The sequence below is a fragment of the Trachemys scripta genome, chromosome 14 (assembly GCF_013100865.1).
Source record: "Trachemys scripta elegans isolate TJP31775 chromosome 14, CAS_Tse_1.0, whole genome shotgun sequence".
Classification (NCBI taxonomy): Eukaryota; Metazoa; Chordata; order Testudines; family Emydidae; genus Trachemys; species Trachemys scripta.
In genome coordinates, this window is record NC_048311.1 from 37455011 (window position 1) to 37477484 (window position 22474).

Consider the following 22474-nt stretch of genomic DNA (forward strand, 5'->3'; position numbering starts at 1 on the left):
GGAATAGAACTTACTGAGCTCAGCCTGGAGTTTGTCTAAAAATAAAACAAAGAGAAATGAGTCAATATCACATAAAGTGACCAGATGTCCTGATTTTATAGGGACAGTCCCGCTATTCGGGGCTTTGTCTTATATAGGCGCCTATTACCCCCCATCCCCTGTCCTGATTTTTCACACTTGCTGTCTGGTCACCCTAATATCACATTATCTTGCAGAAGAGAAGAGAGTCAAAAAGACTTTAAAGCAGGGAAGTTACAATCTTTAGACTCAGCCCAGAGGCTACGTCAGCAACCAGAGCCTGGCACCTCCTGAGCAGCAAAGGAATTAGCGAGGGGAGGAATATTGTAACCCCACCTGGCCAGGTGCAGGAGGTGGTAGAGTGAAACAGGGATCCCTCAGCAAGTGGAAAATATTAACCCTGTGAAGCCCGCAGAAAGGAGCATAAAGTACATCAGGTGAAGTGCATGATGGGAATTAGGAGGCTAAATGGAATTAGCAGTGAACAGCCAGAGATATAAAACATATACCAGGGAATTATTTCAGTCCATCAGAATCAGGAAGCCTGTGAGAGAATCGATGGATCCCCTGGATCCGCAGGGGACAAATGGAGCAATTGAGGAGGGTAAGGACAATGCTGAGAGATTGGCTTATTTCTTTGCATCATTTTTCACCACAGAGAATGTTGGGGAGAGACCTGCCTGGAGCTGCTCTGTTCATGAACTGAATATCAGGGATTGAGATGTGAAGACGAGATATTGGAACAACTGATAAGTTAAAGAGCCAGCAGCCACCAAGAGCAGTGTAGATCCCTGCCAGGTGCCAAACGCCCAAGAGTTCTGAAATGACGTCAGAGCGATATGGCTGAGCTGCTAACAATCATACGCATCTCTCATTAAAATCAGCTACACTTCCGGAGATTCAGAGGGTTGGGAATGTTGTACCCATCTTAAAAAAATTGGCCGGAGTAATTCTGAGAGTTACAGCCCAGTGAGGCTTACATCATTGCCTGGTAAACTGGCTGAAACAAGAACTAAACCAGAATTCTAAATCAGCTGTATGAGAATGATAGGAACAAACCCAACTAGCACAGCTGGAAAAGAAAACTGTGGGTATGTCTACACGTAAACCCCTACAGCAGTGCAGCTGCACCACTGCTGCTGGGGGACTTCAGCATCAACACTCCCTACGCTGAGGGGAGGGATTCTCCCATCGTCACAGGTAACCCACCTCCCCCAGAGTCAGTAGCTAGGCTTATTCTTTCGTCAACCTAGCACTGTCTATACCAGGGGTTAGCTTGGTGGATTCACACTCTATTCACACTCCTGAAAAATGTAGCTATACCAATATAAATTCCTAGAATAGACTAGGCTTGTGTCTCACTAATCTATGAAATGTCATTGAGTATGTCAGGACAGTATGGCACAAAGGAGAACCCACTGGCATAACTGATGTGGACTTTCAAAAAGTCTTTGAAAAAGTTCCTCGCAAAAGATTATTAAGGAAATTAAGGCTGTCTACACTACCACTTATGTCTGAAAAACTTATGTCACTTAGAGGTGTGAATATTCCACCCCCTGAGCAACGTACGTTACACTGACATAAGGGTACGTCTTCACTTACCGGAGGGTCTGGTGGCAGGCAATCAATGTTCTGGGATCGATTTATCGCATCTGGTTAAGACGCGATAAATCGATCCCGGATCGATCCTGGAAGTGCTCGCCGTCAACGCCGGTACTCCAGCTCCGCGAGAGGAGTACGCGGCATCGACGGGGGAGCCTCCCTGCCGCGTCTGGACCCGCGGTAAGTTCGGACTAAGGTACTTCGAATTCAGCTACATTATTAATGTAGCTGAATTTGCGTACCTTAGTTCGAAGTGGGGGGTTAGTGGGGACCAGGCCTAAGTGTTAGTGTGCACAGCGCTATGTCGGTGAGAGAAACTCTCCTTCCCACATAGATACCTCTGCCCGCTGGAGGTGAATCATTATGCTGATGGGAGAACTCTCTCCCGTCGGCAAAGAGTGGCTACACTAGAGATCTTACAGTGGCACGGCTCCATCAGTTTAGCTGTGGCGTTATAAGCTCTGTAGTGCAGACATAGCCTAAGTCATCATGGGGTGAGGGGTACAGTATTGTCCTAGATCAGAAACCTGCTAAACGACAGAAAACAAAGAGCAGGAATAAATGGTCTATTTTCATATGTAAAAAGGTTAGCAGTGGGGTGCCTCAAAGTTGGGTATTAGGACTGGTGTTTAGTCTATTTCAGCGGTTCTCAAACTGTGGGTCAAGACCCCAAAGTGGGTTGTGACCCTGTTTTAATGGGGTTGCCAGGGCTGGCTTAGACGTGCTGGGGCCTGGGGCCGAAGCTCGAGCCCCACCACCCAGAGCTGAAGCTGAAGCCTGAGGGCTTCAGCCCTGGGCACTGGGGCTCAGATTACAGGCCCCCCGTCTGGGACAGAAGCCCTTGGGCTTCAGTTTTGGCCTTGGCCCCCACACCCAGGGGGCGGGGCTCAGGCAGGCTCCAGGCTTTGGTTTCCCATCCTGGGGTCGTGTAGTAATTTTTGTTGTCAGAAGGGGGTCGCGGTACAATGAAGTTTGAGAACCCCGATCTATTTATCAGTGACTTGGAATAAAGGATAAGCCCTAAAGTGGCAAAATTTGCAGATGACACACAATTATTTAGGTTACCAAAGAAGTCTGAGTTATTTCAGAGAGACCAAGCTTGGATAACATGATGGCTGATGAAATTCAGTGTTGATCAAAGTGAGGTAACGCACGTTACAAGGATAAATAGACCTATACACGCAGGTTATTGGCTTTTAAATACTCAGGAAAAAGAACTGAGCATCACTGAGGACACCTCTGTGAAGAGCTCTGCTCAATGTGCAGCGGTATTTAAAGAATGAAGTGTCAGGATGCACAAAGAACAGGACAGAAAATCACACTTATATACATCCTCACCTGTACTGGTCGCCCTATCTCAGAAAGAATGTTACAGAGACGGGCAATAATAATGATTAGAGCCCTGAAGGCAAAGCCATATAAAAAGTGATTGAAAGAGATGGGACATTTTAGTTTCGATAGGAGACTTGACAGAGAAATAGAAAACAGTGAGTGAGAGAGAGAGAGAAAAATTGGGTTCTCAGCCGTACCTTCCCTCCTACTACTAGAACAAGAGGATACTCAACTAAATTGAAAGGTAGCAAATTTCAAATTATAAGAGGAAATACTATTGTTTACATGATGAAAATTAGCCTGTTGACCTCCTTCCACAAGATAGCATTGAGGACAAGAGTTTAACAGAAATAAAACGAAAGGACATTTATATGGCTAAGGAGAACATGCAGTTTTACAGTGAGTGTGGTTAAAACAAAACGGACAAGCAAAGAAAAACCCCAAATGGACAAAGGATTCAGAAAGGCCCAGGCACTGATAGAGAAATGCAAATATCCAGAGTGGTGATAATTCTCAAAAACACAAGCATACTGGAAGGGAGAGAAACCCCCACCTGCTTCAGGGCACAAGCCAAACACTGATGGGGGTCAGGAGGGATTCGATGGAACTCTCCCTGGGGGCAAATTAGTCTATCATTGGGGTGACAGGACTGGGTGGGAGCAGGGCTGGCCCTAGGGCGATTCAGCCGATTCCCTGGAATCGGGCCCCATGCCCCTAGGAGGTCCCTGAGCTGCCCCGAAGGAGCTGCCGCCGAAGTCCCGCCGCTGTCTTCGGCGGGAGCTCAATTGCTGCCGCGGAGGAAGGTCCCTCTGCCGAAGTGCCAGTGAAGGCACCTGCAGCCGACTGAGCTTCCGCAGAAGTCCTGGCACTGGCGGCGGCAGCAGCTCAATCATTGCGGCTGTCTTTGGTGGCATTTTCCACGGGAGGGTCATTCCTCCTCAGCAGCGATTGAGCTGCCGCTGAAGACAGCGGCAGGACTTTGGCAGCAGCTCCTTCAAATAGGGCCCTGCGGTGCCTAAAGCCAGCCCTAGGTGGGAGGGGGATGAAGCCCGCAGCCAACAGCACAGGAGAGCAAATGGGCAGAGTGACACTGTAGCAAGCAGCACGATGACATCATCAGCCACCTTGTCCCTGGCCACCTTCTTCCTGCAGGTCACACCGGGGGTGTTAACAATGACAGCCAGCTCACAGACTGGGCACAGCGCTGGCTACACATAGAGTGAGCCAAACCCACTCCCGCCCCCGGCTGTGTGGGAGCAATAAACCCCTGTGAGTTCAGTGAGTGGGGTTTGGGTCTGTTCATTCTGTGTCCTGAGTGTGAGGGATGAGGGGCAGAGCTTGTCTGTGCACTGCACAAACCAGACTGACTTTTAGTTCATAGTGAAAGCTCTCAATACTTGCCCCAGGGGTCTATGAAACTTGTTGCAAAGTTTGAGATTCCCCCTCCCCTCCCATTGCAATGAAGAAAGGGAATTCACCTTTCTCTGCCCGATGCGCCGCTGGAAGTGAATAACAGGAGAGGTGGGTTACAAGGTAGAAGATTTATCTGTAAGTATTGCAAACTCATAGACGAAGTGGGTATTCACCCACGAAAGCTTATGCTCCAATACGTCTGTTAGTCTACAAGGCGCCACAGGACTCTTTGTCGCTTTTACAGATCCAGACTAACACAGCTACTCCTCTGATACTTGAAACTCATAGAAGTCATTTTTCTACTGGTAGAAAGTAGAACACACACAGGGGGGCTCTGCCTAGCTATTCCCACTGCCAACGTTATACTGGGGACACAAGGCCTAGTGCAGTTAATACGCTGAGTAAATGGCTGTCTCCTTTCCCTTCTGGCTGAGGCCCCACACTGAACTCGATAGTGTTTCTATCTGTCTGGAACGGGATCACTTTTGATAACCACATCCCATCCATTTCAGCATTTCAGGGGATTTTCTAACTATCAATGAGCAGAACCATCCTGATTTTGGTGAAAACTGGAGAACTGTAAAAGACGGATTTCCAATAAACTCACGCTTTGAGCCCTCAGGATACAGGGTGAGGCAATGACCTCATGGTTAGTGTTTAAAGTGAGGGTGAGGTTAGAGTTAGGGTTAGCAGGCCCCTCACCGCACTCCAGTCACCTCCTCCCCAGCTACGCTTCTTGCCTCCTCTTCTCCTCACCCCCATATTCCAGCCAGGCCCCTCGCCTCCCCACTCTGGTCAGAACTCTATTGATATGGGGGGAAATCAGAAAAGCCTGATTTTATTGGAAATCAGTTTTTTCCAGTTTTCTGCTTTTCACAATAATCAGTAGGGTTATGTCCAGAGTTGAGGGAGAATGGTGGTGCAGACCCCTTTGGAAATGTTAGACACAGTCTGCAGACCTGCCGGGGTCTGTGGTCCACAGGTTGAAAACCACTGCTCTAGGGAGAGAAAAGGGGGAGAGGTGAGATTCCCCTGTCATATGTCTAGGAATAACCCTGACATCATTTAATGTAACTAGCCCAGACACTGACCTTTCTCACTCTCCAGTTGAGATCTCAGTGTCTCTAGAGAGAGAAAAGGGCGAGAGGTGAGATTCCCAGTCACATTTATGGGAATAACCCTTACATTAGTTAATGTAACTAGCCCAGACACTGACCTTTCTCACTCTCCAGTCCAGATTGTAGTGTCTCTAGAGAGAGAAACGGGGGAGAGGTGAGATTCTCCTGTCATATTTATGGGAATAACCCTGACATCAGCCCAGACACTGACCTTTCTCGCTCACCAGTTCAGATCGCAGCATCTCTAGGGGGAGAAAAGGGGGAAAGGTGAGATATCATTCCATCGTGTTAATGGTGAAGTTCCTATTATTGTTTAATGCAGCTCTGCCCTAGTTATGAAATACAGAAACAAAGGGAGAGACACCAACAGGTCCATCTGTGGAGGTCCCTACACCATCCTAGGCCAGCCCCTGAGTTTGTGGGTGGTGCCTGTTCCCTGATCCTAGTGACACATGGGAACAGCTCCCTGTAAGACCAAGTTAGTTGGGAGGTGCCCTAGCTAAGAACAGGGTGGAGGTGTCTTTCTTTAGCTGGGTGCTCAGGTCAGCATGAGATAGGGAGGGAGGTGTGGATGGGCCCCTACAGGCATCACCTCTGAGATCAGCTCTTTCCCACTTGGAGCTCATCCATTTGGTGTCAGCCCTGGGTACCAACACTGCTGGAAATGGAGATCGCGTCATGTCTGCCAGTCACTGCTGAGCACAGCCTGAGCTAGAGCATCTTGTGCCCAGTGTGAGCAGCGTCTCAGACCAGCCGTGAAAATCCTGAGTGTGTTTGTGTTATTACAGCATCCCAGCCACAGCTCACCAGGGCAGCTGATGTGGAGAATTCTTTGAAAGGCCCAGGGAACAAGACAGTGACAGTTGATTGTTTCATGTTTGGAAATGAGCCCAACATAGCTCTCTCTGGGCACACAGACAAACTTTACATACAACTCAAAATGAGTGAATCCCTGTCACCTAAATGTGGACTCGACCCACATAATGTATCTGTTAAAGCCAGGAACTAAACCAGTTCCCACCTAGTGGTGACAGTACTAAAAGTACAATACCCAGTTCCAGGGCTTGCCTTACCATGAAGTGAACTGAGGCAGCCGCCTCAGGTGTCAGACTGTGTGTGTGTGGGGAGGGGGGTTGAAGGAGGGCGCCACTAGGACCCAGAGTGTAGAACATTGTGTCTGCTGCTGGTGCGTATGTATTCTCGCTGCTCTAGATGCACAGAGATGGTGGAGTGCTGTGCTGGAGGAAGGAGGGCACAAGAGACATAACAAGCAGGCAGGAGAAAAGGTGAGGGGGAATAACAGAAAGCAGCAGGAGCTGCAGGGAGAGAGAGGAGGAGGAACCGCCTCTTATGTACCTCTCTAGCACCCCCAGGAGCCTGGACTGATTAACACCAGCTTCTCCGGGAGCTTCCTGTTTCCTGCTGCTTCCCTGAACCCACTTGAGGAGAACAGGCAGTCAACTGAAGTAGTAGGAGCCGGTTAGGCCCTTAAGACGCTGATATCTTCCCTCACTCAGGCCCTGCTACCAGCCTGCTTATTTGTCCCCTTCAACTGAGTGTTGAGAGCCACTATAGCTGGCACAGAACAGCAGTCATGAGTGAAAGAAGAAAACGCCCCTCTGGGGCAGCATTCGGAAAAAGAAAGCAAGCAAAGGAAGCTTTTCTATCTAAGCAGGAAGGAGCTCTCCTGAGATACACAGACACAAATGTTCACAGTGTTGGTGTCACTAGGCATCACCCTAGGTAACTCGGGGGGGGGTTGGAAGACCCGAGAGTCGATGAAGCCCCCCTGCTCTAGGCCAAAGTGAATCAAAGCCCCTGCATGTTAAACTTTACTAACCTCACAGGCCAGCAGCTGGAAAGTGGTAGTGATAAGGGAAACCTACATGCTTCTAGCTGAAGGACAAGATTACTTGCAGAAAGAAACAGTGAGAACAAGCTGCACAGCCAAGGTCGTGTAATGTAGCCAGAGGGAGAAAGGGGAAGAGGTGGGAATGGAGGAGGGGGGTGAGAAAGGGTGGGGGAAGAAGGGAAAGGCTTGCTGCAAACTGTATAAAAGACAAAGGCTGCTTATGCTGGTGTGCTTGATTTGAGACATGCCAGTCTCCTTGCACCACTTTGAGATCTCAAATAAACTTTGATTGCTTCTCCACCCTGGTGTGTTCATTGGCGTGACGCACACCGGGCAATGGACCCCGCTGTTGCTGTCCTCGGGCACTCTGTGCCGGCAACAGTTTTGGCGCCCAACGTGGGGCTCGAGGCTGAAATTTAGCCTTGCCTGGATCCCTCCTGGCGGCCGACGGATTGCGGCGACGACCGACGCCCAGCGCACACTGGTGACTTCATCGGGGGCCTCGGCGGAGACGCGGTTTGGTTGACCCCGGAGGGCACAATGGTGCAACGCGCTCGAGTAGTGGAGAAGCAGCTGCGGGCAATGGTGAGGAACTGGTCCCTTGGATAGGGCGACAGTGAAGAACTGGTCCCTTGGATAAGGTAGGAACAGTCCAGTGGTGTGGACTTTTACCTGTTTTGACCTGGGGATGCCCAGTGTCTCCCTAGAGTATGGGGCAGGGACAGAGTACTGTAGGCAGGGCAAGGTGTACGCCCTTAGAATGCATTCTGGTGAACTGGGAAGTGTTTGAATCGGATCCATTGACTAAAAGTAGATTAAAAAGGTTCTGTACAGTAGACTGGCCTCAATATCAGCTAGAGGACCAGGAACGGTGGCCACCGGAGGGATCACTTAATTATAACACGATCCTTCAATTACTTCTGTTTTGTCAGCAAACGGGTAAATGGAATGAACATATGTATGTACAGTTGTTTATGTTGCTAAGAGATATGTCAGATATTTTGCAAAAGTGTAATTTGACTCTGACAGGTTTGGTAGTAGCTACTGTTAGTCCCCAGAACCCCCCCCCCCCCCGCCAGCTGTAATGGCAGGTCCGGTGTCCCCTTCGGCTATCACACCCCCACCATATAAAGACAAGGTGTCTCAGGTCCCAGAGATTGCCCCCTCGGTGGGATTTTATCCGTTGATCACCGAGACCATGGTGTCCAGACATGGCTCGGATAGGGATCAGGCCACTACTATGCAGGTCTATACGCATGTGCCTTTTAACCCAGTGGACCTAGCAGCCTTTAAGGCACAGGCAGGGGAATTTTCAACGAATCCAAGCAAGTTTATCTCGGTCTTTGAGGGGTGCCTGGCCAGCCACAAGCCTGACTGGGATGACTGTAATATCCTCATGAGGACCTGCTGTTGAGGAGGAGGAAAAAAAAAAAAGGCCAAAAACTAAAAAGGTTAAAAAAACTGGGATTGGGAACTTATGAACAATATCAAGCCAATTTGGCAGAGACCATCTAAGGAGTTCAAAGAAGATGAAATAACCCTCACCTTACCCCCCCGAGAATGTGTGGATAATGACCCTTGCAATTGAGCCCTCAGCCATGCAAGCCCCAGAGTGGAGCCAGTGGAAGGACAAAAGGAGGGTTAAAAAGCAGCTTTGCTGGACAGTGCTGGCCCAGGGATTTAAAAATTCCCCCACCCTTTTCGGCCAGGCCCTGGCCAGAGACTTGGAGGAGTGGGACAATGAAGACAAGGTCCTCCTCCTGCATTATGTAGATGACTTGTTAATTGCCGCTGTGGGTCTAACCCCTTGCCTTAAAGCCACTGTGAGCCTCCTGAACTTTGTTGGACTCCGAGGATATCTGGTAGCACAGAGTAAAGCTCAGATCGCCCTCCCAGAAGTACTGTACTTAGGGTTTCACAAAGGAAGGAAGCTGTCAAATTCCTATACCAAGCAATTGTAAACGGCTCAGGGCGTTTCTGGGCATGGCAGGCTTCTGTAGAATATGGATCCCAGAGTTTGGACTGTGGGCTAAACCCTTGTACAAATGCGTTAAGGGAGCGGATCACGACCCCTTTCACTGGTCCTCAGAAGCCGACAAGGCATTTAAGGTTTTAAAAAGAAAAGCTATTGGACACCAGAGGTTGTACCAAGTGGAATCCTCAAAAGTGGGTGTCCTCGTCCTGGTTTGTAGCTCCAAAGCTCTGTATATAAGTTATTTTACTGGAAGGGTGTATATGGCATACATTGAATAATAAGACTAATGTACTGTATAATGGCAATGTGTATGTGTTCATTGTTGGGAAAAGGTGTATGAGTGAAGAGTGGAAATTTCCTTTGTAGGTTGAAAGAAGCCAAGAAAGGGAGAAGGAAAAATAACAGAACGAGTTAACTGGAAAATATAGCTAGCAAGCTCAGTCCAAAGATAAGATGCTGGCCCCATGCAAGGACATTGTTCACAGCCAAGACTTGGCTGACAACCAAGAAAAGGGGAGGGGCTGAATGTGCCCAAGCAACTATGAGATCTGCAAAACACTGCCAGGCATTAATGAAATGTGTTAGGTTTCTTTTCTCACAGATAAAAGAAGTGCTACCCAAAGACCCTAGCAGCCCTGGGTCTGCCGGACCTCACTAAGCCGTTCCAACTGTATGTGCATGAAAGGAAAGGGGTGGCCCTGGGAGTGCTTACTCAGTTATTAGGCACCTGGAAACGTCCCATGGCATATTTCTCTAAACAACTGGATCAAGTTGCCAAGGGGTGGCCGGCATGTTTACGGGCGGTCGCAGCAACTGCCCTAGTGCTTGGTGAAGCCGAGAAACTGACACTGGGGGGAATTGTGCAAGTGTATACTCCCCACATGGTCCAAGCCCTGCTGGATACTAAGGGTGGTCTCTGGCTTACACAGGCTCAGGTAGCTCGGTATCAGGCTAAACTTTTAGAAAATCCTGAAGTTACCCTACAGACCTGTCCCTCCCTCAACCCAGCGACCCTGCTACCGGAGACAGAGGAGCAGGAACACGACTGTTTGGAGGTCATAGATGCCCAATACTCCAGCCGCCCAGACTTAAAAGATCAACCCCTCCCGAATGTTGATTATGAGTGGTATACTGACGGCAGTAGTACTGTTACAAACAGACAAAGGAGGGATGGCTCCACTCCATGGAAGGAAAAATCCTCCTACCAAAGAATCTAATAGGGCTAGTGCTACAGAAACTACATCAGACCACCCACGCTGGCAGAGAGGCTTCCCTACGGTGGCCTGATGCTTTGCCCCTTGTTTTGCTCCAAGTTCACGCTCTCCCTAAGGGCGGATTAGGGCTTAGTCCCTTCGAGATTATGTTTGGAAGGGCATGGCCTATGAATGCTAGCAGCGGCACAGGAGGCAGCAAACAGAGCGGCTAAAAGGGGAGTTTGAGTGGGAGTTTGCAGGGGGAGGTCAGGGGGGAGGGAGGAGGGCGCGGCGTGTTGTGAACTCTGTGTCCCCAGGTGCTGTGGGCAGAGACTGCAGCAGCCATGAGCCAAGCAGCAGCAGACAGAATGCAGATGGCCGCATGTGGAAGCTGTGGTATGTATATAGTCCTAGCAGGGGAGCTGGAACAGAGGTATGTTTGCATGAAGTGTCGCCTTATAGCGTTACTGGAGGAAAAGATTAAGGGGTTGGAGATGCAGGTAGATACTCTGGTGGAGTTTAGAAGGGGGTTTGAGCAGCTGATGGAAGACAGTCAAGGAGGGACTGAAAGGGAATGCTCAGGGGTGCAGGTGGAAGCAGAGGTAGAGGACAGTGAGAGGAGAATGTTAGGGGGAGAACAAGGGAAGTGGAAGCATGTGACCGTGAGAAGCAGGCCAAGGAAAAGGAGGGCTAGTGAGGGGGAAATAGAACTCAGGAATAGGTTTGGGTGTTTGGATAACGAGGTGGAGGGGCAGCAGGTGGTGACTGAAGGTGGGAGGGTGAGGAAGAAGAGAAGAGCGGCTAGTCCAATAGAGAGAGGGGAGGTGTTGATGGAGACAGCACAAAACCTGGGCCCCCGGAGGATAGAGGAAGGCACAAGGGGGAGTATAAGGGAAGATAGGAATAGACACAGGTCAGGACTAGAGGGATCAAAGACTAGATTACTAGATCGCACTGTTGCCAGGCGACGGCAGGTGTATGTAATTGGGGACTCTTTACTGAGGAGATTAGACAGGCCTGTGACCAGGGCGGACCCAGAGAACAGAAGGGTGTGCTGTCTACCGGGCGCAAAGATACGCGATGTGGACCTGCGGTTGAAAAGGATCCTAAAAGGAGCAGGTAAGAACCCCTTGATAATCCTTCATGTAGGAACGAATGACATGGCTAGAGAGAATCAAGGGAGATTATGCCAGGCTGGGGAAGACGCTCAAGGAGATAGAGGCTCAGATTATCTTTAGTGGGATTCTGCCTGTTCCTAGAGAAGGGCAGCAAAGGGCTGATAGGATTGTGAGAATAAATAGTTGGCTAAGGGAGTGGTGCTATAAGGAGGGCTTTGGGATGTATGGCCACTGGGAGGCTTTCGGGGACAGACAGCTGTTCTCACGGGATGGGCTTCACCTGAGTGGGGAAGGAAATAGACTTCTGGGAGGGAGGCTGGCTCATCTTATCAAAAGAGCTTTAAACTAGGACGTTTGGGGAGACGATTGGGAGATGTACAGTTAATCTCCACGCCATTCCAACATTGAAAAGGCAAGTGATAAGATAAGAGGAGATATAGCCAGGGAGATGAGATTGGACATAAGAAGGAGAGGGGGGACGAACACAAAGAGGCCTGTAACATATAGCGTTACTAATGGGAGACAGGCTAAACGACATACATTAGGGTGCTTATACACCAATGCGAGAAGCCTAGGTAACAAAATGGAGGAATTGGAGCTCTTGGTCTGAGAATTGAAACCAGATATCGTAGGAATAACTGAAACGTGGTGGAACGGCAGTCACAACTGGAATACAGGTATGGAAGGGTATGCGCTGTTTAGGAAAGACCGGAACAAAGGTAAAGGTGGGGGAGTGGCATTGTATGTCAATAATGAGATAAGCTGTAAAGAAATAATAGTTGATGGAATAGGGTAAAAGAACTACTAGAGGCTCTCCAGGGATAGTGCTTGGGGTGTGCTATAGACCACCGGGATCGACCCAGGATATGGATAAAGAACTATTTAATGTGTTTAGGGAAGTAAATACTAATAGGAACTGTGTAATTATGGGGGACTTTTACTTCCCAGATATAGATTGGGGAACAAATGCTAGTAACAATAATAGGGCTCAGATGTTCCTAGATGTGCTTGCTGATCAATTCCTTCATCAAGTGGTAGCTGAACCGACGAGGGGGGAGGCCATTTTGGATTTGGTTTTGGTGAGTAGTGAGGACCTCGTTGAGGAAGTGGTTGTAGGGGACAACTTGGGCTCCAGTGATCATGAGCTAATTCGGTTTAAACTAAATGGAAGGAGTAACAGAATTAAATCAAAGACTAGGGTTTATAATTTTAAAAAGGCTAATTTTAACAAATTAAGAGGATTGGTAAGGGAAGTGAATTGGGCTAACGTATTAATGGATCTAAAGGCAGATGATGCCTGGGATTACTTTAAGTTAAAGCTGCAGGAGCTGTCGGAGGCCTGTATCCCGAAAAAGGGAAAAAGATTAGTAAGCAAGAGATTTAGACCGAGCTGGATGAGCGACCGTCTCAAAGGGGCGATTAGGAAAAAACAGAAAGCGTACAAAGAGTGGAAAAGGGGAGGGATCAGTAAGGAAACTTACCTTAGTGAAGTCAGAGAATGTAGAGATAGAGTGAGAAAGGCCAAAAGCCGTGTAGAGTTGGACCTTGCGAGGGGAATTAAAAGCAATAGTAAGAGGTTTTACAGCCATATAAATAGGAAGAAAGCAAAGAAAGAAGAAGTGGGACCGTTGAAGACTATAGCCGGAGAGGAGATTAAGGATAATCTAGGCATGGCACAATATCTTAACGAATATTTTGCATCGGTGTTTAATGAGGCCAATGAAGGGATTAGGAATACTAGCAGCGTGACAGAGGGGGATACGGGAGGGGGGATTACCGTATCCGAGGTAGAAACGAAACTTGAACACCTTAATGGGGCTAAGTCGGGCGGACCAGGCGATCTTCATCCGAGAATATTGAAGGAATTGGCGCGGGAAATAGCAGGCCCATTAGCGATAATTTTTAATGAATCTGTAAACTCGGAGGTGGTTCCGTTAGACTGGAGAATAGCTAATGTGGTTCCTATTTTCAAGAAAGGGAAAAAAAGTGACCCGGGTAACTACAGGCCTGTTAGTTTAACATCTGTAGTGTGCAAGGTGCTGAAGAAAATTCTGAAAGAGAAAGTAGTTGAGGACCTTGAGGTTAATGGCAATTGCGACAAATTACAACATGGTTTTACGAAGGGCAGATTGTGCCAAACCAATCTGATCTCCTTCTTCGAGAAAGTAACGGACTTATTAGATAAGGGAAATGCGGTGGACCTAATATACCTTGATTTCAGTAAAGCGTTTGATACTGTACCCCATGAGGAATTATTGGTTAAACTGGAAAAGATGGGGATTGATATGAAAATCCAGAGGTGGATAAGGAATTGGTTAATGGGGAGAATGCAGCGGGTCGTATTGAAGGGTGAACTGTCAGGTTGGAGGGAGGTCACCAGTGGAGTTCCTCAAGGTTCGGTTTTGGGACCCATTTTGTTTAATCTATTTATTACTGACCTCGGAACCGATTGCAGGAGTGGGCTGATAAAGTTTGCGGATGACACGAAGCTGGGAGGCGTTGCCAATTCGGAGGAGGATAGGGATATTCTGCAGGGAGACTTGAATGACCTTGTGAATTGGAGTATCAGAAATAGGATGAAATTTAATAGTGAAAAGTGTAAGGTGATGCATTTAGGGATGACTAACAACAATTTTAGTTACAAGCTGGGGACGCATCAGTTAGAAGTAACGGAGGAGGAGAAAGACCTCGGGGTCCTTGTAGACCGCAGGATGACTATGAGTCGACAATGTGACGTGGCGGTGAAAAAAGCCAATGCGGTCTTGGGATGCATTAGGCGAGGTATATCTAGTAGGGATAAGGAGGTGCTGCTTCCGTTGTATAAGGCACTGGTGAGACCTCATTTGGAGTACTGTGTGCAGTTCTGGTCTCCCATGTTTAAAAAAGATGAACTCAAACTGGAACGGGTACAGAGAAGGGCCACTAGGATGATCAGAGGAATGGAAAACCTGTCGTATGAAAGGAGACTAGAGGAGCTCGGGTTGTTTAGTCTGACAGAACGAAGGCTGAGGGGGGATATGATTGCTCTCTTTAAATATATCAGAGGGATAAATACAAGGGAGGGAGAGGAATTATTCCAGCTTAGTACTAATGTGGACACGAGAACGAATGGATATAAACTGGCCATGGGGGAGTTTAGGCTTGAAATTAGACGAAGGTTTCTGACCGTCAGAGGGGTGAAATATTGGAACAGCCTTCCGAGGGAAACGGTGGGGGCGACGGACCTGTCTGGTTTTAAGATTAAGTTAGATAAGTTTATGGAGGGAATGGTTTAATGGAAAAACATGATTTTAGCCAAGGAATACCGAGCCATGGCAGGTAAATAGTATAATGGCTAACAAGGGTCAGACTGGAGACTTTTGCCTACATGCTCGGGGTCTTACTGATCGCCATATTTGGGGTCGGGAAGGAATTTTCCTCCAGGGTAGATTGGCAGAGGCCCTGGAGGTTTTTCGCCTTCCTCCGCAGCATGGGGCAGGGATCACTAGCAGGAGGGTCTCTGCCGATTGAAGTCACTAAGCCACAGGATCTGGGGACTCCAACAGCAGAATCAAGGGAAGGGGTAGGGACGGCTTTGTGGCCTGCAGCATGCAGGGGGTCAGACCAGATGATCATAATGGTCCCTTCTGACCTTAAAGTCTATGAGTCTATTAATGGTACACCGGTTCTGGCAGGGGAGTGGGAGGTAGGCTGTGGCTTTTTATCTCAGTATATGTGCTCTCTGTCTGCTGTTCTCTGTTCTCTCCACAGGTATACCAGAGATTTGCAGCCCCTCCCGCTGGACGCCCCTGTCCACTCCCTGCAACCTGGTGACTCCGTTCTCGTTCGGACCTGGAAGGACGAGCCTCTCCAAGAGAAGTGGAAGGGACCCCACACCGTCCTGCTGGTCTCCCACACAGCAGCAAAGGTCGAGGGACACAAGAACTGGATTCATCACTCCCGTCTGAAGACAGTGCCCGTTCCTGAACGGTGGACCGTCCAGCCTACAGAAAAGACTACCAGCGAAGACCTGGGACTTAAACTGTTATTCAAAAGACAATAAGGTCTGCTGGGAATGCCCTGTGATCTCTTTGGACAGTCGCAGCACACTCCCCGCGAAAACTCTGAGCATTAGTTGTGTTTGTTTTCACAGGGCCGGCCTAACCTGGTGGCCTGGTCCCTTTTGTTTTTAGTCTGCCTGCTATTGGTAATTATTATTTTGTGGGTATTTGGGGAATTGTAATTGTTAGACCCCAGGGTCACCTGCCCAAAATGGAATCAGGTCCAGGGTCTGCCACTGTGTTACTCTTTGCCATAGGGGCATTCCTCTCATTGACTCCCATTTCCCCCCAGGAACATGCGGGATGGGGAGGAATCCCTAAAATCTTAGAAACCAATACATATGAGGCCCTGAAGGTTTGCTTTGCCCAAGAGTTTAACCTCTCAAACTGCTGGGTATGCTCTCAAATCCCTCACCACGCGGCAGGGTTACCCTGGAGGGTGGTCCCCCCAAATTGGTCAAATATCTGTTGGGGATGGTTCAGTAGGGGAAGAAATACCTCGGGTACCCCCTTGTCGCAAAACTGCACCATAGAAGCCCCCTTTAGCCTGCTAGGAAATGACACCTGGAGGCCATTTAGTAATGCTACAACCATTCCACAAGCACATCCTGTCCTCTGAACAGGCCTTCAATCAGTGGAAGGCCCAGGAACAGGAACCCACTCTATTTGATACCCTCTGGAGCTGGCTCCCTAGCCTAGGGGGCTTGGGAGGTGGTATTGTCCGCCTCCTACTTACTGGTCTCGTACTTTGTTTCCTCATCCTAGCTCTCTTCTCATGCCTGAAATGTTTAATGGTTAAAGTATGTACCACCTCTAGAAGTCAAGACATCTCCTTTTCCCTTTTATCAATGATCCTAAGACCATGGCCTTAAATCACATTTTGTCCACAGAATATGAGAAAACTCAGCCAAAGCTTGTTGAGTATTCTCAAAGGAGGGAGTTGTTGGTGTCACTAGGCATCACCCTAGGTAACTTGGGGGGGTTGGAAGACCCGAGAGTCGATGAAGCCCCCCCGCTCTAGGCCAAAGTGAATCAAAGCCCCTGCATGTTAAACTTTACTAACCTCACAGGCCAGCAGCTGGGAAGCAGTAGTGATAAGGGAAACCTACATGCTTTTAGCTGAAGGACAAGATTGCTTGCAGAAAGAAACAGTGAGAACAAGCTGCACAGCCAAGGTCGTGTAATGTAGCCAGAGGGAGAAAGGGGAAGAGGTGGGAATGGAGGAGGGGGGGTGAGAAAGGGTGGGGGAAGAAGGGAAAGGGTTAGCTGCAAAATGTATAAAAGACAAAGGCTGCTTATGCTGGTGTGCTTGATTTGAGACATGCCTGTCTCCTTGCACCACTTTGAGATCTCAAATAAACTTTGATTGCTTTTCCACCCTCGTGTGTTCATTGGCGTGACGCACACCGGGCAACGGACCCCGCTGTTGCTGTCCTCGGGCACTCTGTGCCGGCAACAACAGTGAGCCTTCCGGCCCCAGTGATGATGTGAGTGGTGAGAAGATGCCTGATCTTCCAGTTTGTCAGAGTGCAGGTGATCTGGCAGCTACTGCAGCATCCATATCTCCATCTCAAATGGATGTAACCATGCACATTCCCAGGGGTGAAAGTAACTTTAAGGACTTACTGGTACTGCCGGAGTCCTGAGGGGGGCGTGGCTTCATCTGGAAGAGGCGTGACCTCAACCGGAAGAGGCAGGGCCTCTCGAGATTTAAAGGCCCTGGGGCACCGGCTGTGGCTGGGAGCCCCAGGGCTTTTAAATCAACCTGGGGGGCTCCCAGCTGCAGAGGTGGCTGGGAGCCCCCGGGGCTCCTGCTGCCACAGAGCTCCAGGCCCTTTAAATCTCGGCCCCAGCCCCCGGAGCTGCGGGGGGGATTTAAAGGGCTCAGGGCTCCCCGCAGCCACGGGAGCTCCGGGACTTTTGAATCCCCGCCCGAGTCTGGCTGCCGGGCTGGGGCCGGGATTTAAAGGGCTCGGGGCTCCCCGCTGCAGGGAGCTCGGAGGAGCCCTTTAAATGCCGGCCCCAAGCCCCGCTGCTGGAGCTGCGGGCGGGGATTTAAAAGGCTCCCAGAGCCCTTTAAATCCCCGCCGCGGAAGCCGATGCAGTCTGGCACGGCGTACTGGCTCTTGCCGGTACGCCGTACCGGACTGTACTGGCTTACTTTCACCTCTGCACATTCCTCAAGAAAAGTGTAGCTCAGAGAAGAGTGTGGTAGAGGCACAAGAAACAGCTGTTGCTGAGTTTAGTTCCTTAAGTCTAGACTGTGGACCCACTTGAGCAGTAGCCTGAGGGACTTCCTTGTACTGCATGGGCCACAGCAAGTGAAAAACTTCATGTTCCCCAAAGGCAATGAAAATAGAAATTTCCATCCAACACATTACTGACGAGAAATTCCCAATGGTGACAAAGTGGAGAGGACATGGCTTATGTACTCAAAAACCCAGAATGCTGCATACTGTTTTTGTTGCAAACTCTTCCAGTCTAATGTTCCAGCCACATTGGGTTCTACAGGAACAAAAGACTGGAAAAATCTGGCTAGAAACCTGGCATGCCATGAGAAGGCAGGAAATCACGAGAGAGCATTCCATAGGCGAAAAGAGCTTGAGATGAGACTAAGGTTAATATCAGCATCAAGAGAAGATTGCATCAGAGTCTCTTTACTGGCAAAATGTTCTGAAAAGGCTCATTGCCATTGTGAGAATGCTTGCTATCCAAAACCTAGCACTGTGTGGCATTTCAGTTCAGCTGTATGTGCCAAACAATGGAAACTTTCTTAAAATTGTGGAGCTGATGGCTGAGTTTGATGCTGTACTCCAGAAGCGTCTAAGAAGAGTCGCCACCCAAGAAATGTACACACATGACTACCTTGGAAAAACAATTCAAAACGAGATCATAAAGTTACTGGCAACAAAAGTCAAACAGAAGATTGTGGCAGATCTGAAGTCAGCAAAATATTACTCTGTTATTCTGGACTGCACACCTGACATCAGCCATACGGAACAAATGACTTTAATGGTGCGTTTTGTAACAACAACAGAACCTAGTGAAAATGTCCTGCAATGGTGACTGTCAGAGAGCATTTTCTAGAATTTATTGACATTGATGATACTACAGGAGCTGGTATGACAAATGTGCTTCTTAAAAAGCATCAGGGGGTAGCCGTGTTAGTCTGTATCCACAAAAACAACAAAGAGTCCGGTGGCACCCTAAAGACAGATTTATTTGGGCATAAGCTTTCGTGGGTAAAAAACCTCACTTCTTCAGATGCATGGAGTGAAAGTTACAGATGCAGGCATTATATAATGACACATGAAGAGAAGGGAGTACCTCGCAAATGAAGAACCAGTGTTGACAGGGCCAATTCAATCAGGGTGGATGTAGTCCACTCCCAATAATAGGTGAGGAGGTGTCAATTCCAGGAGAGGCAAAGCTGGAAGATACGGGAATTGCGATAGCTGACATGAGAGGTCAGGGCTACGATAATGGTGCCAACATGAGAGGAAAGAACAGAGGAGTGCAGACATGGATCCGAGAGTTAAACCCTTGAGCTTTTTTTGTCCCATACAGTTCTCATTCATTGAACTTGGTGGTCAGTGATGCAGCATCAGCTTTAGTGAGGCTGCTGAATTTTTTAATGTAATTCAAAGCATCTATGTATTTTTCTCTGCATCAACTCATCGATGGCAATTTTTGAAGCAACATCTGGGAACATCCTCTCTGACACTGAAACCACTGAGTGCCACATGATGGGAAAGTCAAATGCAGGCAATAAAGCCTATCAAACACCAAATTGGGAAGATAGATGATGCCATAGTTGCCATTATGGAGGATAATGTTATGACAGGAACTGTTGGTGGGAGAACAGTGGCAGAGGGAAATGGAATCACCAGAAACATACATAACTTCAAATTTCTGTGTGGCTTAGTGTTGTGGCATGACATACTGTTTGAAATAAATGTTGTAAGCAAGAGACTCCAAGGTGTTGACCTTGATATATCTGGGGCAATGGAAAAACTGGACAAAGCAAGGTCATACCTACAGTCTTACTAGTCAGATAAGGGATTTCAAAATGTTCTGAAGAGTGCACAGAAGTTGGCAGAGGAACTTCACACTGAAGCTATTTTCCCACCCATTCAAGAATACAAAAGTCACTGAAGAAGACATTTTGATTACGAGGCACGGGATAATCCCATAAAACATCTCAAACAACATGCGCAATATTGATGCGAGTGATTTAGGTGATGAACTGAAAGCCCTTTCAAGATACATTTCAGCAGGATCAACTCCAAAGGCTGTTCTGGAATATATGTGCACAAATAAGATGACCACCCTCTTTCCAAATGCTTTTGTTGCTCTGCGCATACTTCTAACACTTCGTGTAACAGTTGCTAGTGGAGAACGCACCTTCTCTAAGCTGAAGTTGTTAAAAACACATCTATGCTCCACAATGACACAGGAAAGGCTGGTCGGCCTTGCAACCATCTCAATAGAGCATGAGATGGCTCAGACTGTGGACCTTCAGGAAGCAGTTCAAATCTTTGCAACCAAGAAGGCACAGAAAGCACCACTTTGATTATTTAAACAGATAAAAATGCCAGTGTGTACTATGCAGACAAGAAAAGTTACATTTGCTGTTCAGGCGTTTGAAAGTTAAGTGTTACTTAAAATTTTTGAACAAGGCATTTTAAGTTGTTAGTTCTCCTTTACTGGGGTAGGTAGCAGAGCAGTACCATGAGAGGAGTAGCACAGGAAGAAGGCAGAATTGAGACCTTTCAAAGTTTTGGCCCAAGTGAGGGGGCATGGGGGCGTCATTTGAGCTCCCTGCCTCTGGTGCCAATATGTTGTGGGCTGGTCCTGCACAGTTCCAACTTTCACAAGTAAACAGCACAGCTGCTCTCTACTCTTTGAATTATCTGCTTCCGTCCCCACTGGGAAATCATTTGAACAGACATTTCCCCTTCCCAAGTCTTCCGACACGTGCAAATTTCTACATAAAGTTCACAGTTCTTCAGGCGAGAAAACCCTCTGGGTGGGACTTTCACAGCAGCCTTATATGTTTGCACACTCAGTGCCCATTAATTTAAACAAAAATTGAGTATTCAGACCCATTAGGCAGCTTTGAAACCCCCAGCTCCCTATAAACTCACAGATCACTGAAGGTCAATATCTGCCCTTTGTGACCAGAGAAAAAACTACAGCTGAGCACTTCTACTACAATAGAGAGTTCACTGCCCTGGTCCTGTAGCAGGATCTCAGGCTGAGCAAATCTGTAGTGTAGCTAAATTGCTAACCTGTCCATTTGCACAGCCACTACTTCGCCCATCCACAGCTCCTACTTGCAAGCACAGACTAGGGGGCAGAATTGGGCCGTAACAAACCCCTCTCCTCCTTTGCTTTCTGTTTTTCCTGCAAGCAGCCAAGTTCCAGATGTTGGCACTCCAAGCCCAGCTCACTGAGCCCCACATGGTGTTTCAAACGGAGCCAGGCCGATCCCCAGGGAACAGTTCTGAATCACATTCGACTGGGATCCCTGAGTGAGATCTGATGGGGTGAAACCACTTGACACGTCTCAGTTCACATGTGAAGTCATAATTCATTCAGCTCCCCCTTCACCCTCAGCCCAGCTCCCATTGCCTGAAACTCCTCCAAACATTGAATCAAAGCCCCTCAATGCCTGTATCACTACTTTTGGTTTTGGTTTTGGTCTCTCTCTCTCTCTCACCAAGTTCCCCCCTCTCGTTACTTCACCTTTCGCTCTGTGTTGCCTCCAGAAGCAGTAACTGGCCAAGCCAATGAGAACAGCCAGAAGAGCCAGGATCACCCATAGAGCCACCATCCAGGGATTGGCCCTCGGGAAAAACAGCTCTGCAAGAGAAAGTGCCATTGACTTGGGAGCAAACACGCACAGAATGAAGGCAGGACACAGTGACAGTGGTGACTCTGTGACTAGTTAAAAGACTCTCACAGGGAACTACACAGTGAGATGTGGCTCCTCTGTGCTTTATTATTAAACCAATGAAAGTCCCAGGCTGGTTACTGAACATGGTTAATTAATGGGAGGGGGTGGGGTGGACTCTGATATGCTACACCTACCTCCCACTGGCATAAGTTCAAGCATTCCCTAGGCCGGGGTAGTCAATAGGTGGACTGTAGGCCAAATCTAGACTACAGGATGCTTTTGAATGGACCCTGGAATCTTTTTATTTAATTATCATTGTTTTTTATTATTATTATTTTCCCTTGTGTCTGGACCTTGACTACACCTTGACCAAGAAATCTGGACCTTGACAAAAAAATAACCGATTATCCCGGCCCTAGGCTGCTCTCAGTGATCCCAAGGCTGCATCCAGTGCAGACTGGCCCTCAGAATCGGAGGGTTGTGACCAGCTGCCTCACACCCGACTCTCCTGTGCTCACTGGGGTTCAGTTACACAAGAGAGTCTAACCCAACATATGTTAATGCAGAATTTTAATAAACACCAAACTTGAGACTGGAAATTCAGAGTAAAAATTCCTCCAGAGTCCTGGGCCTTGGAGCAATGGCTGACTAGAGGATCCTTGTTAAGTGACTGGTGTATTGAAAACTGTGTAAAAATTATGAGCTGACACTTTAAAGACAGAGGAGTTTCTTGGTGCTACTTGCAAGCTAGGGAGCTCTGTAGGGAGCATGCATCTAGGTCCTCTGAAGTGAAGCTTGGAGGTTGCAGCGTAACATGACTTTATTTCTTAGAATCCAGAATATTAACACACAAGAACCCCCCAAAAGAGAGAGGGGCTGCTCCCTAAGGCAGGGGGCACAACTCACCTCACCCT

General features: G+C 48.2%; 1 protein-coding gene across 1 annotated transcript in view; it reads right to left on the reverse strand.

Annotated features, from left to right (window-relative positions):
- LOC117886933 (butyrophilin subfamily 1 member A1-like) overlaps positions 1-22474 on the reverse strand; it is a 194493-nt gene that overhangs the window by 161841 nt on the left and 10178 nt on the right. Inside the window, exons 4-7 of the mRNA XM_034789094.1 lie at positions 21410-21526; positions 5695-5727; positions 4431-4451; positions 15-35 (exon numbers count right to left, since the gene is read on the reverse strand). Of these exons, the coding sequence (XP_034644985.1) occupies positions 15-35; positions 4431-4451; positions 5695-5727; positions 21410-21526 (192 nt within the window). The remainder of the gene's footprint in view (positions 1-14; positions 36-4430; positions 4452-5694; positions 5728-21409; positions 21527-22474) is intronic.